The sequence below is a fragment of the Gymnoscopelus microlampas genome, assembly GCF_963454915.1.
Source record: "Gymnoscopelus microlampas genome assembly, chromosome: 10".
In the NCBI taxonomy this organism is placed as follows: domain Eukaryota; kingdom Metazoa; phylum Chordata; class Actinopteri; order Myctophiformes; family Myctophidae; genus Gymnoscopelus; species Gymnoscopelus microlampas.
In genome coordinates, this window is record NC_139947.1 from 25,312,325 (window position 1) to 25,332,953 (window position 20,629).

At 40.4% G+C, this 20,629-nt stretch overlaps 1 protein-coding gene across 1 annotated transcript; it reads left to right on the forward strand.

Moving 5' to 3' along the window:
* efhd2 (EF-hand domain family, member D2) lies at positions 1-20,289 on the forward strand. Its single transcript, XM_084069338.1, has 4 exons — positions 1-626; positions 14,813-14,960; positions 15,892-16,026; positions 17,087-20,289. Exons 1-4 carry the CDS (start codon positions 325-327, stop codon positions 17,216-17,218), a joined length of 717 nt encoding a protein of 238 aa, XP_083925464.1. The 5' UTR covers positions 1-324; the 3' UTR covers positions 17,219-20,289.
* Positions 20,290-20,629: the final 340 nt, after the last annotated feature.

Genomic DNA, 20,629 nt, shown 5'->3' on the forward strand with positions numbered 1-20,629 from the left:
AGTAACGTTCCATTCAGTGTAGATATTCGTGCTTGAATACTCCTCCCTGACTCAGTACTGGCGCCCTGAGTCCCGACCCGCTGGCACTGATTTTTATGAGGAGCTTTTATTATTTCCTGGATCATTTGCATCGGGGAATTCCTTGGAACCAAAGCAGCAGTGAAGTGAAGTGAACCACCGCTGAACTAACGGATGCCTGCGGGCTGCGGACCACAGATATACTGCACTCACTCACGCCTTCTCCTCTGTATTGTAACATAGACAGACATAGACACGGGTCGCCTGTCTTGAGAGTCTTGTGTGAAAGAACACATTCCTATAAAAATGGCCACAGACGAGCTGTCGTCGAAGCTGAGCCGCAGGCTGCAGATCGAGGACGGCACCGAGGGACCGGTGGCCGTGGACGAGGCGGTGATCGGACACCATGAGAACGGCGGGACCGAGGAGGAGAAGTCCAGCACGGCCAACGCGGACTCTGAGTTGGGGGCTAAGCTGCAGCGGCGGGGGGAGATGAACGACGGGGTGGGCGACCACCAGCAGCCCAGCATGAAGGTCTTCAACGTCTACACGGAGTTCAAGGAGTTCTCCAGGAAGCAGATCAAAGACATGGAGAGAATGTTCAAACAGTGAGTGGATCATCGCACACAGTAGTGGTCACGACACCGTAGGTCACGATCACGGCTGAATCATCTAGCCCACATGACCAGTTTGACCACATGGGTTTTTTGATTTTACATTCTGGACCATAGATGGGCCATTTAGAGTAATGGTTCTCAAACTTTTACATGTCAAGGTCTCCCCTTAACTCTGACAGTATACAAATGGAAACAAGTGGATTTGGTTCCATTTGTATACTGTCAGCTTGTAAGGATCGATTGAATACTTAATTAACAGTTTGCAAAGACTAGCACAGGGAAGTACAGTTCAATACAAGGGTACATTTTTAACCCCCCCCCCTATAGGAACCCAGAGAGTGCCTGGAATCCACTTTGAGAACTACTGATTTAGAGTGATTTAACCTGTCATAATAATTGCTTGTCAGTTGGCTGCTGTAAGGCCATAGGCCTACTTTGTCCAGCTGTCAGTGAACAATTTTCCCTTATCAGTAACCATCATATAAATTCTAATTGAATGGTGTCTTTGTAAATGAATGTTCAACCAGAATTAGTCAGGTGTGGCTGAAAAACACAGTTATGCATTGTATGTAGGCCTACTACAGGAAATTCTTACTATTCATACTTTTGATGTTGATTTTGGAATAATTAGAAATGTAAAATATGTGACATAAGGTAGAAAAATGTGATTTAAAATAATGTGTAAGCAGCAGCATACTGGTCTGCTCCAGAAACCCACATGGACCATGGATGACAGCACTGAAAGTAGCTCCATAAAGAACCTCTCACTCCGCTATACAGCTCATCTCGGAGCTGTATAGCGGAGTGAGAGGTTCTTTATGGAGCTACACTGAAAGCAGTGACTCTCTGAAAGAACAGACGGGCCATGTGTGCCACACCTTAAAATGACTAATAATTTAGTTATCTATAAAGGAAGCTTATTCTGTAAGATTTTAGAAATCCTTTATTCAACCAGGCTAAATCACATTGAGATTTCCACCTCATTTATAAGTGGGCCCTGCTTCCTACACACACACACACACACACACACACACACACACACACACACACACACACACACACACACACACACACACACACACACACACACACCTGGGACCTGCCCACTACAACCACAGTTTGTTGGCCACTGAGCACTATAAGCATCTTCTCAACCTGTTTAAGCAATATGTAATGTTTTCTTTAGCCAAGGCACATTTTGAGTCATAATAATATCACGTGAACAAAAGACTTGCCTTTCAGATAGCTTGGATAGCTTGATCAGACTGGTATGCCATGAACAAGCTTTGCTAGAAATCAGTGCTCATTAAAACATACAGAATTATTTTTGCTATTGGCTATCTCACATGAGTTATAATTAGGCTGCCACAATGCAGTGTCTAGTTAATGGATTTTATTGCAATACAATGACCCATGCTTTGTATTCAACTATAACCTGAAAGATAATTCACCCTCAGTCCTCCCATGACCCACTTATAAACTCAGATTTAACTCTTGAGTTTATAAAAATGTTACACTGAGAGTTCATGATGAATGAATGAGTTTACTGTGTAGTTTCCAGTGCTAACACTGACAGCTTGTTGTCATGTTTAGTTGTTGAATGGGGTAGAATATGGAGCATCCCTCAGGCATGCTGCTCTACTTTTACACATCGACAAAACAACACAGAGCTGCTTTGTCAAATCGGAGAAAGAAGCGGTGTTTAACATTGGTGAGTCTCACATGGGAATGCAGAGAATGTGTGTCACCATCAACATAACTTTGTATGGGACGTCTGCATTTATATTCACATTGGAAGAAAGTCAATTAGGGCGTAGTGAATTATTTGTAATAAGACAATGGTAGACCCGTAATTGTCAAACATTACACCTTAGGGAAAATTACCAGTAGATTCAGTTCACTTCCTGGTTCCCACACTGCTTCCAGCTTTTTATGGCAGGTGATTTATGACAGGTTCCCTTTAATGTCTCATCTCGACAATCATTATTACTATTGTAAAACAGACACTAAACAAGTTCAAGCGTAAAGCTTAAAGTAATTCTTATTGATAACAAACATTTGAGGTGCTTTGTCTCGCCAGTTGAGTGTTCTCTCATTTGAAATGGGCATATTTCTTTTGACGGGTGCATTACAAAGTTGGTTTGTTCCAGCAGCAGTTTCATGTCAACACTTCTACAGCAAACAAACAGATCTTCTGTTGAAAGGTCAAAGTGCAGCACTGCACACAACTGGGCCAACATCACCCCTTGATGACCTGTCCTGAACTGAACCATACAGTGTAAGGAGTCATCTGTCTGGCAGAGCATAAGGAAACTGAGGATATACTGAAGGAGAAACATGATGGCACATGTAGTGAAGTGTGGACAAAATGTTCCTGTATGTGAGGGCTAACAGTATTGCTAGGGCTTTGACTCATGCATTTGAGAAGCAGTTGGTCTGTAAAATGACATCAAGGATTACATAAAAGTCAGACAGGAAAGAAGAATGAATGGTTTAATTTAGTAATGGTCTGACTGATAGGTTTCTAAGGCACGTTGCCTATGAAGTTGTGCCATTCGTTTTTTTCTGAAGGTAATGTAAAGGTAAAGTTGCTTTGCTGACAAATCTCAGGTGGAGATCAGGAGACCATCTCTGAAGTCATGCCGTGCCTCACATTGACACATGACACCAGTGACACCGTATAGCTTCACAGAGAGATTGTCAGCACCCCAGAAGCGTATGCTTAATGACCTGTAGCAGAAACAGATCTCAGTGGTGTGTTAAGAGACTCTTGTCATAATGGGCTGCACTCTACCCTCTAGTCAGTCTAATATGTTCTTGGCTTGTGGCCCCAACTGTGCCAACATATGGCACTCACAAAGACCCCTCCCCTCCCAATCTTACCTCTTTTAATGAATTGCAGGTTCCTTGAAGAGATTAGATTAATGGGGTCTGTTTACCTATCTAGTCAGATTAGCCATCTCTTGAAGTCACTAGTTTGGCTGCTTTAGTTGGCTGTAGTCATGTGTTAGTATCAGCTAATGAATGTGAAATGTTAGCATCTCTTGTCATTCCATTGTGTATTTTCTTTGATCTCAGGAGTACAAGTCTTACATAATGATATCATATGCGTTAATATATTTACAGTATATGCATTGTGTAGTCCAGTGGTTTTCAAAAGTTTTGTGCACTAGGCACACTAATGGGCAAGTAAAAATATTGAAAGTGTGAGAACTACTGATTTAGAAGGCATTTGTAGAATCAGGTCTTAATCAGGTTAAACACTGATAAGCTGACTCAAAGACAAGAAGCTGATATCTCTAACAGCACCTTGCCTCTTTCAGGAACTCTCTGCCTAAACATTCCACACTATCTTGGCAATTCTCTTTTCACTTCCTGCTCATAATTTTTAGTTTCTCCTTTCTTACATCCTCACCACCACAAAGCCCACTTGCTCTCTGACATGTTTTTTTTATAAACACTTACAACACTGACTCACATCAGAACACTGAAACACAAAGCCAATGTTTTCATGAAGTTTTTTATAACAAAGCCCTATCGTTGCTCTACCCTTGATAAACAATGCTCATATCTCTTGTTATTACTACTTGTACATTTCTTTGCCCTGAGAGCCACTGTCTCTCATAGCTATGGCTGTATTAGACCAACCTGGCAAAAATAACCCTCCTAGTGGTCAATATATATCCACACTAATAATATCCAAACTATCCACACAGATGAATTACTGATTATCCACTTGCTCCTCAATCTGCTACATCACAGATAAGAAAAGACAGTAGCAAGAAACTGAGTGCAGCATCTACTGTAAATGTAAATACATCCCAGCACCCAAACCATCAGCGGTTTCTCCTTTATCCGATTTCCATTGACTTTCGATTGGTCATCATCACCGACTCATAATAATAATAATTCTGGTGAGAATAAACTGTTCTCTGTTTCAATTATTTTACACTTGACCATTTAGAGTTGAATATAGGACACATGGACTAATGTCAGAAAAGTGCAGGGGAGATTGCTAATTTTGAGTACTATTAGCTTTGAGGAAGGTCATTGTATTTTCTATTGACTAATTAACCTCTTACATAGATTGTCGGCTATTTTCGGTAAAGACATTTTTGTGTCGAGGGAAAAACGGAAGGGGCAGATACTGCTGGGAGACCCCGGCCAGCAAATGATATAGGGTTTAAGTGGTTCACGTTTCCTTGCTTCACTCCTAAGTAAGCATACAAACGTCCATCAGACCTGCGGATGGCTTAGCTCAACTCCCAGCAGAGTGCAGCCGCAGAGATGACGTCCAAACATCCTCCTGGAGCTCCCCAGTTTCCCATGACCCCAACCCAGCCGAACGCGACCCGCCAGAGGCTGACATCTGGGTAGTGGGCCCTCTGTCACTGGCTTCCATATTATGCGAAGACTTCTCTCTGTCTTTCCTTCCCTTCCTTACATTAACCATGTAAACCGTTCAGCTGTTTAAAAGGCATTGTTTGGGATGGATAGCAGAGACTACTGCAAATATGTGGGTGTGTAATTGTTAAAGCCTGAATTCCTTTATGTCAGTCGGTGGGCTCATTGTTTATCTGTTGTTGTATTTCTTGACTGATAGCAACTCATGATGTCATCATGTAGGATGATGTCACTTTGAGGGCTAAAAGGGGCTCTGTTGGCAATGTGAACTTGTGGCCCTCGTGAGGGCTCGAAGCCAAGAATGCAGGCATTTCTTGAGGAACATGGTGGCGTGGTAGAGCAATGTTTCTTGTTATCAGTGAAAAGAAAGGATGCTACTGTGCACGAAAGAATATACACAGTAAGTGCCTTTGTCACATCCGTCTTCTATCTTAACAAGGGAATAAATTCAGTCTTCATGTCTGACACGCTTACACACTGCTCAGCAGAGCAACATATCATTGTGCGGCTTAAGCTTGTCCACACAATTCACCATTATAGCCTGTGGCAGACGCTATAGACACAAAAATACACGTCTAGGCAGCCAAGCATGTAGTTGTGTGCAGGCTGCCTTTAAGTAAGCTAGTGAGTGCTACAGCATGGAAGAGAGAGGGTTTTCCCTGTTCCTGCTCTAGTTGGCCTAGCTGTTGCCTGGCAACAGGGATTAAGGCCTCAGGACTGGAGGAGATTGGCGGGCAGCAGACAGGGAGGGCATGGCCAGGAAGTGTGTGTGTGTGTGTGTGTGTGTGTGTGTGTGTCTAACTGTTCAGGAATATTGGGTCATGAGAAGACTGAGGGTGAATTATCTTTCAGGTTATAGTTGAATACACACATTACACAGCATGGGTCATTGTATTGCAGGTTAACTACCTAAGTCCAAAATATGGTTGCCAGGGTTGATGTGGTTAATTGTTTGCACAGCATGCACTGTGAGAATTATTATTGTCGGTTGCTTTACCCTAGCTGTGGTCTGTGGATTGATGAATACAGCAAAATCACGTCACGATTGAACCATAAGCTGTCTCTGCCCCATCTGTCCTCTGAAGGGTTTACAGACCCCTACTACATAAAACACTCTCTATACAGTTATGACTCACTCAGAGGCTCATTAGACTCTCTCTCACTCACTCACACACACACACACACACACACACACACACACACACACACACACACACACACACACACACACACACACACACACACACACACACACACACACACACACACACACACACACACACACACACACCTGCCTGCCTCAGTCTACACACACACACACACACACACACACACACACACACACACACACACACACACACACACACACTTACACTTGCCTGCCTCAGTCATCACTCATTCACACACCGACCTTCATAACAATGGTTTCAGAAGAAATCTATGTATTTATATAAGCTGTGTTTCACAAACAATGCGTAGTCATTACCCAAGTCTATTACAGAGTAAGTGATTGCTCCCCCGTGTTGTGATTGTTAACCACATGAACCGTAGAGTCCCTATTCAGGGGCAGAAATAGCAGATGTACAAGCTCACAGCACATTGCATAGATCTGCTATTTCCGCCTAAGATATAGTAGAGGGAAAACAGGAGCGGGCCTAGTGTAGACCGCTGGGGTACTCCAGTCAAATAAGTATAGGGTTAATATTCTATTAATATTAGGTTCAAGAAAGCGATAAATAATTCTTCGATATTGGGTCCAATGGTGTAAAGAAAACCCAGCACAGGCTATTCTGAAAGCTTTGCCTTCATTCTCTGTAAAAAAAAAAAAGAAAAAGAAAGGAACTCTGTGACTCACACACAGAATTCCTCTGAATGCTCTTCAAACAGAGAGGTGTTTGCAGGTTAACAATGATTAATATAAGATAACTTTAAATGCCCACACCTAATTTGAGGAACATATTACAGCCAGTAATCTCTCAAAACAGACTCAGCAGCCAGCAGAAATTCAAAGAAATGTTTTTGTTTTTCTTCTTTGTTTTTCCGATGGGTTCCCAGATTTCTCTACTTGTAGGCTGTAGCATATTGGTATTAGTATAGTCTGGATTTACCATGGCATCATGTATATTCCTGTAAAAGGGGAAATGACACATTGTATGCAGCAGGGTCTGGCTTTTCCCCGGATTTCATTGACAGATTACCAAACTGCCGTTTGTCACAACAACACAGCGGTGTGGGGGTGACACAGATTGTGTCAGGCTCATGCTAAAGCCTTTCCTTTTCAAACAGCCTCAGGCCAATTAGCTCTTATGGTCACTGAAAAATGTCTTCTGCACATGCTAGGCTTAGTCATATAGGCTGTGTGCTCTTCTTATCACTCTTTGTGTATCTTTTGCCTGTATTTATCAAAAGAAAAGAAACAAAACTCACATGTTTGAAATGTAAAGCTAAATGTTACAGTACATTCAATTCTTTGCAGAAACAAAGCATTACTGCTTTGTTTTGACAGTAGTGGAGATATAGGTAGGAACGAGAAGGTACAGAGATGGGATGACGTGATTACAGCTCTGCACAGTGAAATATGGTGTCGCCATTAGTAACTCTGAGAGGGTCCGTTTGGTTACATGTGTTCACTCTCAAGAGTTAAATGAACACTCAGGGACTTAACAGTGTGGACCTGGATTCAAACCCAAGATGTAGGGATTCATCTATTTTGTGCTGGTCAGATTGATTCCATCATCACTTCTCAATTAATCTCTCACACTTTCTCTCTGTCATCTTATCGCACTCACACATACTATATACGCTCATGCACACAACTTGCTTACAACACCTTGTTGTGTTCTAGAATATGTGAAATGAAGTGCTCCATATAACAACTAGTATACTGGGTGCTGAACCTTAAAAAAAAGAAAGCACAGTAAACAAAGTCAAGTACGGCACTCCCAATGATAATATTTTAAAATCTCATGAACACTGCGGGCAAGGCACCCTTCTATAGCGTGCCAGAATACATAAAAACACAGGTGCAATCAATTATATATCAATGCATACTGTAATCTACTTTACTAGCAGTCACATGGTACACCACCCTCATTCTACAAACTACAAACTAGACTGTCTTCAATTGCAACGACGGCTGGCCAGTGGCTCTGGTGAGAATTTCAATTGAGTCTTGGTGCCATTTCCCTGGCAGGGTTTCTAAAAATGTAGGTTACAATACAAAGCATAAATCATACATTTTACATACTTCATTTGCCTGAAATAACAACTTGACAGTAACGGTTGACTGCTTTCCAGTATAAGAAGGCTTTTTTGTCTCTCTGAAACAAACATAATAACCCCTGTCCTCCACCGTTTAGGTGGTTTTCAGGGCTTATTATGTTTTGATGGGAGATCAAAGTATGTGCCAAACCACACACATGGCACTTTATGTGTAGTGCCTGAAAAGTATAGTGACTTCAGACTAACTCTGAAGGCCTGTGTCGCAGCTGAAGATTACTGCCTGACTGTGTGGGAGGGAGAGACGTGTATTAATGTTATATATAATGTAAATATAATTCTCACTCTTTAAAGGATCTACACCCTGAATTAAAAAAAATAAAATAATATTTAATATCATATTGTTTATGTCCCTCTAACATTTTTCAAAAGGTTTGAGCCTAAATCAAGCCTCAGATATACTCATTCCAACTAACTTCTCTCTAGCTTATAAAGCACTTTCCCCTGCAATACCACATTGTCCTGTTTGGCACGGGGCGCTATTGAGCCAGTTTGTATGCATGTTATGTCCTGGTTCTGTGTGGAAAAAGTAAAAAATAAATAAAATAAAATAAAAAAATATAAAAAAAATAAAGATTTTCTTTTTTAGTTTTTTTTTTTTAGTTAGTAAAAAAAGGAGGGATTGTACCCGAACGTGACGTCACGTTCGGCTGCAAATCAGTTTGACCTGTTTTGAGACCAATTTACAGAAAACCCCAGATATGCTGTGAAAGCCTGAGTGTTCAAACTGGGGTATTTTTTGGGATAGAAGAGAGGTAGGGGAGACCTAGCCTGGTAAACCCTCCCTCCGGAAATCTCATTTCCATTCGATATCAGGAAGGAGTCTGGCATGATTGCTCATTCTGCAATATTGGCTGTGGGCTGGAGTTGGGCGGGAGTAATACCGTTGACTGACAACCCCTTCAACCAATGATCGTTTTAGCCCCTTAAGCCAATCAGCAGTTCATTTTGACGAGCTCCAGACTGTGAGACGCAACGGGACTTTTGGGACGGCCATGCCGAAAATAGGTTGCCTTATTGGGATACATGCGTGTCACTCCCCGCCCCTGCCGGTTCTCTAAATTTATATTTTTAAATAGGCTCTGTCATGATTAACTGACCACATATATGAAGTTAAACAACTAAAGTCTATCCAAACGATATGTTAATAGTAAATTCCGTGCCTCAAAAAAGAAGTTTGAGACCGTTTTAAGAACGAAAAAAAAAAAAAAGAAGTGACGGCACTCGGACAAAAAACAATGGCTGCCGTTCGTCCTTTGTCGGCGGCTCTCAGGCTGCACTCGGCTTCATTCGGGCTCACTCGAACTCGCCACCTGATTGGCCAACGTAAGCTGTCAATCACAGAACGATGAGCGACGACGCTGATAGGCACGGTTAGGTCCTGATTTCGCTGGAAACTCCCCAATATTGCAGAATGGGCGTTCATGCCAGACTCCTTCCTGATATCGAATGGAAATGAGATTTCCGGAGGGAGGGTTTACCAGGCTAGGGGAGACCAAAAACACACAAAAAAGAAGAAAAAGTAAAAATTCATGGTGTAGTCCCTTTAATAAAAAAGGAAATGTAAGCACTGTAACCCTGGCCTCCCAATTTTGGGTCATTATAGGCACAAATTGAAAATACTATTTATGAAATAATTCCAAAAATAGCAGATCTAGCTCACAACGTACCACGATGCAACGCGTTGTGACCTTGTACATCGGCTATTAAAAAACTAAAATCTGGTTAATAAATCAAGGGAGCGGATGGTATTCTTTCAGGCCAACCCATAGAATTGTATTCAATAAAATCCTTATTGTACTTGTCTTCCAACAGGATCTTTATCTCTAGTGTAGAGATGGTAGGCGTGGGTAGGTGAACGGCTGACGTTTGCAACAGCTGTGAAGTGGACCTGGTTATGCCCAAATAGGGATATTCATAGTCGTCGTCTCTGCGTTAGCACAGAAACATTTCTGCAATTGAGGAAGTTGGGTCAATTTGCGCTTCCTCTTTGGCCAAGCTACTGAGTAAGTAGCTGGTTCCTTCCTGAATACTCACAGACACAACTCATTAGCAGATGATGAGTGTATCTCAGCTCAGCATTATTGCATAATGTTCAAAGTAGCTTACTTTTGTGCCTTAACCCATAAGACCTGAGGCCGATTCTACAAATGCCTTCTAAATAACTAGTTCTCACACTTTCAAGATTTTTCAAAAAAATAAATAAATGGCAGATGTACAAGCTCGCGGCACGGCACAAAGTGACGCGCTGTGAGCTTGTACATCTGCTATTTTTGAATAGCCAACGCAAAAATCTAAAATGACACAGAGGCTCTCCTGGTTTTAATGGGTTTTATAATGAAATCTTGAATCCTGATTATGTGTTGTTACAGTGTGACTATTTTTAACCTGAATTTGTGTAGGCTAATTTATGCGTTCTGCCAGTGCTTTGAGAAGGACACAATGAAAAACACGATGCATTTGGATGTGTTATGTGAGGTTTTCATTTCCGCCTCACAATAGAAGACTTAAAAATCAAGGGGGGATAGTTACATTTTTCAGGTCACATAGGGTCTGCCAGTGATCTATTTAAAGACATTTGTTTTCAGGGAGTGAAATGTGAAAACTATATTAGTTTAGAGGAGACCTCCTGCTGATAAAAGGAAGTGGACCCGATGTGAGGGGCCCCACTTCCCATCAGAAGAAAGATTATTTTTTCCCCCTTTTTTTTTATCTTGTTGTTTTCACTTCTGCCAAAGAATACTACCTAAAGCACACTTGCATTCTTTAACACAGATTCCCTAATCTAGTGGTTCTCAAATCTTTTCATATCAAGGACCCCCAAATTAATATGTATTTGGCCGCAGACCCCCATCTAAAAGTATTTTGTGCCAGGGACCCCTGTACAATATTTGTGTTGATGAAATGTTAAAATAATATGTACCACATTTTTCAAGATATGTGAATAGAGCAGATCTACAAGCTCACAACACTTCGCATATAGCCAATGTGTATAGGGTTAAAGTGGTTAAACTGATTTTGATGCTATATTAACTAATTCAGCTGGGGACTTGCCGAAACCCCCTCAAGGACACCTGGGGTTCCCCAGACCCCAATTTGAGAACCACTGCCCTAATCAGATCTTTCTAAGACGGCACACTGGGTCTGGGCTCATTAAAAGGGGTGTACGTGATATGTAAAATAAATAAATACATAAATGAAAGTTAAAAGTTAAAGCTCTATATTCTGATAGTTATCATTGCCTAATGCTTAGAGTGTTTTGTTCAGTAACAGGGATTTCCCCATCTCTCCATCCCCTTTAGTAAACAGAAAATAACATTTTCAGGGTGGGTTGCTAATTTGATCGAATCAGGAGAGAACATTTATCTGCTTCAATGTGTGTTCCAGTCCTAATTTCATTGGCAGAAATTTTCATTTTTTCCCCCTCATCACATTCATTTGTTTATGCTGTTGTTTATGCTGTATCCTGTATGAGTTCTCTGTCCTCATTTATTTTTCGCTTACTAAAGAGCTGGAGAGAGGGGGAGACCCCCGTTACTGAACAAACATACTATAACAATGATTACTATCGGAATAAAGAGCTATTCAACACTTAACACAAAATCCCTTATACCCCTCCCTTAAAAAAACTTCACAGAACTCTAGGCTACTTGTGCAGGAACAGAAAGTCTTAACAAAACAGGCATGGACACGACAGGAACCTTAGGAATCTTGGCATGACTCCCCAGAGGAGCCATAGAAAATCTGGACCTGCCCTAACAGAACCGTAGCATCAATCTATATATTGTAGTAGTTAGTAAAGAACTTTCCTCTCACTTTAAAGCTAAAGTTCAAAGTCTTAGGCAAAAGCATTTTTATTGCAGTCATGTTAGGAGTTGACCTCCCAACCTAAAGAGAGCAGCAGAATTTGTGGAATGCCTTGTACATACATGCCTGTAGTACTTAGTAAAAAAGTTTTTTTTTCTATTTATTTGTTTGTTTTTTGTTTTAAATGTTAATAATATATATATATATTATTAACATATATATTAATATGTTTTAATTATATTAAATTGAAGTCTTTCAAATAGATTTCATTATTTAGCACTTTTCTTTCCTTAAAAAGAATAATATATATATATTGATCAAAACATCGTCAATTGACGGTCTAGGACACTACAATCGCCATTGGTATCTCATCCAAAATCAGGCATCAGTTGGGCTCTATTAAAGAGCAAGAAAAAGAGACTAAACTTCTATACTTCGTTCTACAACTGTGTAACTTACCGAAAACATCGGTTTGTTTATCCATAGACATAATGAGGAAGTTAAGAGCTGGAGGAAGGTGGTTTGTTGGGAGAATCCCCCCCATGTTTCTGTGCTGTTGGCATAAAAAGGAACAGGCTTAACAACAGACTGACAATGGGAGAAAAGAGGTTCCTTGTGCTGCCAAGAAGAGGACGTGCAGCAGTTTTAAATGAATGCTCTGTTGTTGCTCGTGGTGTGGCACAGCAACGTGTGTGTGTGTGTGTGTGTGTGTGTGTGTGTGTGTGTGTGTGTGTGTGTGTGTGTGTGTGTGTGTGTGTGTGTGTGTGTGTGTGTGTGTGTGTGTGTGTGTGTGTGTGTGTGTGTGTGTGTGTGTGTGTGTGTGTGTGTGTGTGTGTGTGTGTGTGTGTGTGTGTGTGTGTGTGTGTGTGCGCGCGTGCGTGTGCGTGCATGCGTTTTGAAGAGGCTGAGAAAAGAAAAGCGCTGCAAGTGTAACTGTTTGTGCTAGCCTCACCCCAAACCGCCAAGGTCTTCAGTCAACGCTGGCTGTTGCCATGGCAAACGTGCTTAAGTAGAGGAAGCTGAGAAAGTATGGAGGAAGTGGTTTCAAACATAATATCCGAGGGGTGAGGTGGGTGGACAGGAAGCCACGTCTTTTAGCTCAAGTCCTTATCCATTCACCTTTGTCCATGTTTTGTTTTTCTTTACTGTAGTTCACTGGTTCTTGAACGTTTTAATTTCAACAACCCCCATAGCTCTGAGAGCGTACAAAGCCATTTGTACAGAAAACAGACCTGTAAGGGTCCATTTTTAACGGAACCTTGAGGCTCCCTGGACCCCAATTTGAGCAATTTGACCATTCATTTGTATATCACCAATATTGAAAGCATTTTCTATTTGAATAGTGTATATTGCAGCATCATCTTGAAAAACTGGTCTCATAAATGTTTTTTACGGTCTGTGAACCCACAGGTGTTTCATCTTCCTAAGTAAGGTATTTGGGGGCTAGATTTATAGCAGAATTAGGTCCCTGGTCAAACGGCGATCACATAAATTCCTGTAAAGGTCTGACTCAGATGTCTTGTGTGCGTTATTTTGTGCTGCTCTGTTTCTTCTAGCATGGTGAGTCAGACTGCAGACTTCCTCTTATCTCTTTCAGTCTTTATATTAAATGTATAATTGCACCAGAGTGTTGCTTGCCAAAACAAAGAGATTTACAAGATAACTCTTAAGCTTGTAGATCAAGCAAGCAACACCTTCATACTGTGGAGTATACATCGTGTTTTTATCCTCCTCTCCATATCTCTCGGTGCCAGGGACAAACTCCAGTGTAACAGATAAACTTGAACTGGCGGGACCTTTTGAAGCCGTTGGTTTAAGTTGGCATGAATGCGCTGAGCAGCAGTTTGTTTAAAACATCAGCTCCACACCCACTCCACAATAACCGTGTTGAGTTAAGCTCTGCCCACCCAGGCCATTAGATAATCATATTTTCATGGACTGAGGATATTCAGCCAAGTCTATCCCTGAACAAATCTGGAACATTTTCTGTAACATTGCTTGCGATTTAAGACTGCAAATATTTCTATTCTTTTTTTTAAATAATGGATGGAAAAATGGATTTTCATATATCAACGAATTAACCACTTAAGCATTATTTTATACTTTGTCGCACAACGGTGTCGTGTATAAAAAGAAAATACTTTTTAGGCAGCTCACAATGCATGGCGATGATTATAGTTTGGTGATTTTCACAATTTTTTTTTAACGTTTCATGTTTAGCCTAAAATGACACGCCCAAAATAGGAATCGATTATTAATTCATTATTTCTTTACATTATCAATTATTGTTTATAATTGATTAAATCAATTCGTTCGATTAACTGCTGCACCCTTACTTGTGATTACTTTATGGTCATTTTTGCCCATGTCAGTGGAGCAGTCAGAACTGTTACTTGAAGTTGACTGGAAAAGATAGACATTGCATAGACATCAATGTTCTTAGCACCATCATGTGGTCCCAAGCAGTACTACACTCAATTAATGTGTAATAATTTAAGGTCCGCTGAAATTGTGAAGTGATATCACTTGATCAACAAACTCCATTTTCTAGTATTGATAGCTATGGGGGAATTTGGTCACTTTAGCAGCGAGTTGTAGGAAATGGAGCTATCAAAGAAGAAAGATTGACCAACAGAATAAGTACACCAGTCTCAAGACAAGCTACATTTCTCCCCCCCTGTTTGCAGATATGATGCCGGAAAGGATGGCTTCATCGATCTGATGGAACTGAAGCTGATGATGGAGAAGCTGGGAGCTCCTCAGACCCACATGGCCCTGAAAAACATGATCAAAGAGGTGGATGAAGACCTGGACAATAAGCTGAGCTTCAGAGAGGTGAGAAACAAAGTTGACAACCTAGTGTCCATCCATTTGTAAACTCTGTGAGTTAAATGTACACTGAGGATTGTACTGTGTACAGACTCAAATGTGAACAAAAACGGAGAGTTGAGCAGACGGCACTTAAAATTCAACAACACAGTGCAATGGTAGATGGGTAAAAGGCGGAAAGTGGAATGTAAAATTATAAAAAATAAATAATATATAATTAAAACTATAGAGTAGTGTTTGGTACAGTATTAGTAAACATACAGTACATAGACACTCACTTCAAACAGTAAATATAAAATAACTAATACATAGTAGTCTTGTCTTGATAATCTCCATGTTGATAGAGATATCTATAGGCAGTGCCGCAAACTTTATGCCCAGGCTAATATGTTTGTTGTGTGATGTTGATGATTTGTATGTACTCCATAAAGTTTGAGTTGAAATTGTGTAGCCAGACAACTGGATCTCCACCTACCAATACATCTTGAATCTAAATTCAATGTAGGGGTTAAACTGGGTGGAAACTATTTGGAGATTGAAAAAAAAAGTAGAGTCATTAGGGTGGTCCTTCATATTGGGACAGTATCAGGAATGGTTTCCAAAGCAGTAGGCGTAGGTTTGTTAGGGGCCTTTGTATCACCGCTGGCGCTGTTCTAGCCCCTACATTTAATTTAGATGTCCCCAGAGGTTTCGGTAGGTAGAGACCTCTGATGGGCTATACGAGACAGACTAAATGCACAGTGACCTCAAATACACTGAAAAACATTTAATTGTGGCTTTTACCATTAATGCATCCATGAATCATTCAGTGGATCTCAGTGTTCCATTTTAAATCTTTGACTTTAAGCAAATAAAGCCAGCCGACCCTTTTTTCTGTGTACTCCTGAGTCCTGTTCCCTTTTTACATTTTTCCACCATCTGTTATCTTTTCGTCTAGTTCCTGCTGATCTTCAAGAAGGCCGCGGCAGGAGAGCTGGCGGAGGACAGTGGCCTCTGTGCCTTGGCCCGGCTCTCTGAGATCGATGTCTCCACCGAGGGCGTGAAGGGAGCCAAAACATTCTTTGAAGCCAAAGTAAGTGCATCTTACTGTAATTTAAAGGACCATAACCATAATTGCAATTCATGTTAAGCCCAATGGATACCGGTTCCATTATGCTTTGCAATACTGCTGACAATTTTCCAAAGCATAGCATAGTTTAATCTTGTTTAATTCAAATTTCCTTGTGATAAACTCGCCTTAAAACTCTCCCCTGACTGATATTTCTCTTGCCTTGAAAATGTCATAGACAATTAATTTTTAAAAGTCTTTTCTACAGGGACTATTTCAAATCAATCCGTGCTTTCAAATGCATTAAAACACAACTATAACGTAACAAAATAAAGTTCACAGTGTTGCATTACCTAGCCTACCCAAGCAAGTTTCAGTATTCTATGGGTTAAACATACAATTGCAATGGTGTGGTAATTAAAGTATCAGATCATTGCTGTTGGCACAGCTATCCTTTGCTCCAAAAGGAAAAAGAACCCACAATGCTTAAAATTCACCAGACAATGACCTGGCCCATTCACACATTGGACAATGATTTTGTCCTAGGGAGCTGGCAATATCACGTTCTTTGCATTGCGTACAGCCCCACCAGTTATTGTCTAGAATGATAACCTCAGGGTGTCGGTGCATATTTAAGTGTAAAAACGGTTTAATTTATACTTCGTAGTACAACAATGACTCTTGCCGACAAGAATCACTGTGGAACGATGGAGTATAAATTAAGCCTATGGATCACTCAAACACCATTTCTTCCATTAGTTTCCTGGGTGTAGAGCAGATTTCTCTTCATAGAGGAGGTCATGTGGGAGACTACTTCATTCTTTAGGAACATTAAATACCGAATTGGAGTGTTTTGTTATGAATTAAGTGTAATAGATTGTATATGTTGTTCTATGTACAATCCTTACATACCTTACATCCTCTTCTGGGATCACTAAAGGCTTATCTTTGCATTAAACGCACAGATCTAAGTGTGCGGATGCGCTTTCCTCAGTTTAATGGGGTTTGTACCAGGTAGTCTATAGTGTCATCACAAAATGTCAATGAAAAGTTGTTAAGTGTTCTCTCCTCTGCTATCTCGCAGGTTCAGGCCATCAATGAGTCGAACAAATTTGAGTCGGAGATCCGCGAGGAGCAAGAGGCCAAGAAGAAGCAGGCAGAGGATAGGAAGCAGAGGCAAGCAGCTTTCAAGGAGCTACAGTCGGCCTTCAAGTAACGACCAGGGCTGTGTCCCATGAAGCCTTTATGCATCCCCGCTTCTCCCTGGGTCCTCTCTGCCCTGCCTGGGTTCTTTGTCTGTCTGACTGTGTGTCATTTTATCAATGTGTGTGTGTGTGTGCGTGTGTGTGTGTGTCTGGGTTCTCCGTTTTGAAAATCAGTTTAGGTGAGGCAGTTCTTTACTGACCTAAAGGGTTACATACATGTCTCTAGTCGATGATGCAATGAGCTGTACACATTCTGACCACTACTCCTATGCCAATGACAGGTTGACTGCTCGTGTCTACTGTGGCATGTTGTAATCGTGACACAGTTTCAGTGTGCTAACCATTATACTCTGTCATTTTCCATGAATTGTGAGATTACGTTGTAACTGTTTGTTCCAAAGCGGTCCTGTGTCCAGCTCATTGTGTTTGGCTTTGATTATTGGCAAAATTGCACTCTACATGATGTCATGTTCTGTAGAATGTATACTGTAGATAAACACTTCCTCAAATCTGAAAGATTCACTGTGCCCTCCCTGGCTGCAGTGTAACTAGCTTGTCAGGGCTGTTTTACCTTTCACTCGTCCCTGTCGGATAAAAAATGAATACAAAAATAAATGAGTGCATGCTTTCCATATAAGATCATATTCTAAGACAGGGTTTAATTTTAGACTATGTTTTTTAGTTTCGGGTGGGGAGGGATAGGAGTTAAGCAGGGTTTCCGTTGGTGATGGTTCTGCATGCGTGGTGGTGGTCATTATTCAGAATGTGTTTTGCATGGGCACTGTAAAGTTCAGACAATCTTTAAATATCCTTCAAATGGTCCCCTAGCCTGAGAGTCCACCCAGGCCTACTCGTTCAACTACTGACAAGCAACACCAGAGCTGAAACAGCTGTGATGCTACATACAACTAGGTCACTAGATGTCTCCAAATGTCCACCGCTGATGGCGAGAACATTCTGCTGTCTAACAAAACTGTGCTACTCTGATTTTATATTGCTGCTATATGTTAAGATTATTACCAATAATCAATGTGAATTTCCCCCAAAATGGCAATCTGGATCCACAATGTCGTGATGTCTGGGCCAATCGGCTGCTGAGCCAATGGAGTTTTGTTTAGTGCTTTCTATCGTGGTATCATGTAACCGTAAGATATATGTATGGAAAGATTTGAGAAGGTAGTGTTCCAAAATTATGTATATAATTGTTGGCAGCTGCATGATTTGGGGAATCAACTTGTTTGTTTTTGAATGAGAATGATGACGGACAGTAGTCCCAAACCAATACACCAGAGCACTCAAATATTATGTGCAACAGGGTTTTGGGATTTCGCACTGACTCTCGGTTTTAGCGGCTCGAGCCTTGTGTGTCCTGTCAGTATACGCATTTGCTAGGCTTATTATGTGCAACACAAAAGCGCCATCACTTGGAATACAAATAATTTTATTAAGCATGATACAAAATTAGATTCTCAACATGAGCACAAACCAGTTCTTTGAGGTGCAGATATATTATGGTCTTGCCTATAGCTCATCGTCGCAAGATGTAATGTATATGGTGCTTACTGTCAGTATTCGGCTACATTTTTGCTTAGAAACTTAGAGATAAAGTATACGCTATTTGCACTCATTTGGTCATTTGTATGTCTTAATCAAGAGATAGTTTTAATCTTAATGCAAATGCTCCAATTTAACTTTAATTAGCTTCCACTGTTTGAAACATAAGAATCTAAACCTGATAAACCTGCTAACTAAAAAAGGCTGAATTACAGGCAAGGGCAGATTGTGATTATATTAACATATCATTTCCTTTCTTGGTGGAAGTTTCTTTTTTTTAACAACCTACTTAGTGTGGTGGCTTTTAAGCAAGCAAGGTGGGGGTGTATCATGAGGGAAACCTAGATACTAATCTATGAAATAGTTTGTGAGCTTCCAGTATAGTGTTATTAACATATTGTCAACTGGTACTTGGCAGCACATCACAGCACAGTGCAACTGAAAAGTTGTGAATAAAGAATATAATATTTTTTCATAATTATAAATTTTAAAAATGCTTTTAGTTTTGTATGGTCAGGGATTCTGTGAAATATTCTGCATTGTTATGGCTGTTGTTCACAATTTAGAAAGAAAACAATACACTCACTGGTTGTCAGTTGTTCATAATACAGTAGCTATTGTTTTCCTTTTGCGGTGTGGGGAGTAATTCTATGTTCGAATGTGCTCTGATTTTTATCAAATGTGTCGGAACATTGTAACGTCTTTCCATGTTGTCTTGTGTGGAAACTTGCATTTTACTGAGCTTGTCTGTGTTAACATTGTATCAAGCTAAAACAAAAGGGGAAGAGGGAACAAAACCGTGATTGCTTCAGACTTAAAAAAAGAAAAAAAGAAAATTATACCTGCAGACATATGCAGTGTTGTCCCTACCTCCTTATCATTCCTCAGTTTCTCTTGTTATCCCACTGATTTATTCTGTCAGTGTCTCTCATTCCATGAGGAAATTGTGCCAAATGTTTTTGCTGTACCCATGTTATTGTTCACTCTGGCATTCCCTTGTAAAGTAACAAATAATGCTAACAGTGAAAATAAATGCTAGCGTTTGCCATGGAATACAATATAGATGTTCAGTTCTGATTCTACAGTCAAGCTCAGGGTACAGTATAGGTTATTGCATTTCTGCAACACATTCCTATGGGCATCTTTATTGACCTAAATGCTTCAGACTCCATCGGGAACATGGATTATTTTTGTTATTTCTCAATTCACTGCTACATGGAAAGACGGGATCCAGTATGAGAATGGATCTTTAAAAATGAGTGACAGAACAAAATCTGTACTAGTTTGAAGTTTTGGTTGAGTTTCCACTGTGTATTTTTTTTATTCTCTTATGTTCTGACTGATCCTTTGTTTCTCCTTCATATACTCCTGCTGTGAGCTAACTATCCAAGTCTGTTTTAATGTGTTTCACTGTAATGTCTTGTTGGCTGATTAAAACAATTGTGGTTACTCTACAATACACCTTATTTTTGTTTTTCTTACTAAAATGTATGATTATTCTTGTGACAAATAAACTGTTTTAATTTGAGATTTGGATGGCTTGTTTCAATTTGTATCATGAACCCTGTGCAGCCTGCTGACAAGGTGCAGAAAACATTTAGGTTCCAACTAACTGGTTTGAGTCTGAGAACCACTGTTCTTGACCAATCAGCTCTAGTAATTGTCTGAAATATAGTCTGTGCATTGAGTAATTATTGAATTAAGTAATGGTTAATAATCAGTTGACATTGTGTGCTTTAAGTAAAAGTCTGGAATTCAAAATGTACAAAGTACAAAGTATTGGTATGAAAATGTACTTAAAGTACCAAAAGTAGAAAGTACTTATTATGCCTAATGTCCCCATTTCACAAGTTTTAAAATGTATAAAT

Bases quoted from the DNA above. Each gene is read 5' to 3' on its own strand.
- efhd2 (XM_084069338.1), top strand. From the start codon at position 325: ATGGCCACAGACGAGCTGTCGTCGAAGCTGAGCCGCAGGCTGCAGATC. The intron at 627-14,812 runs GTGAGTGGATCA...CCCTGTTTGCAG, and splicing joins ATGGAGAGAATGTTCAAACA to ATATGATGCCGGAAAGGATG. The intron at 16,027-17,086 runs GTAAGTGCATCT...GCTATCTCGCAG, and splicing joins AAACATTCTTTGAAGCCAAA to GTTCAGGCCATCAATGAGTC.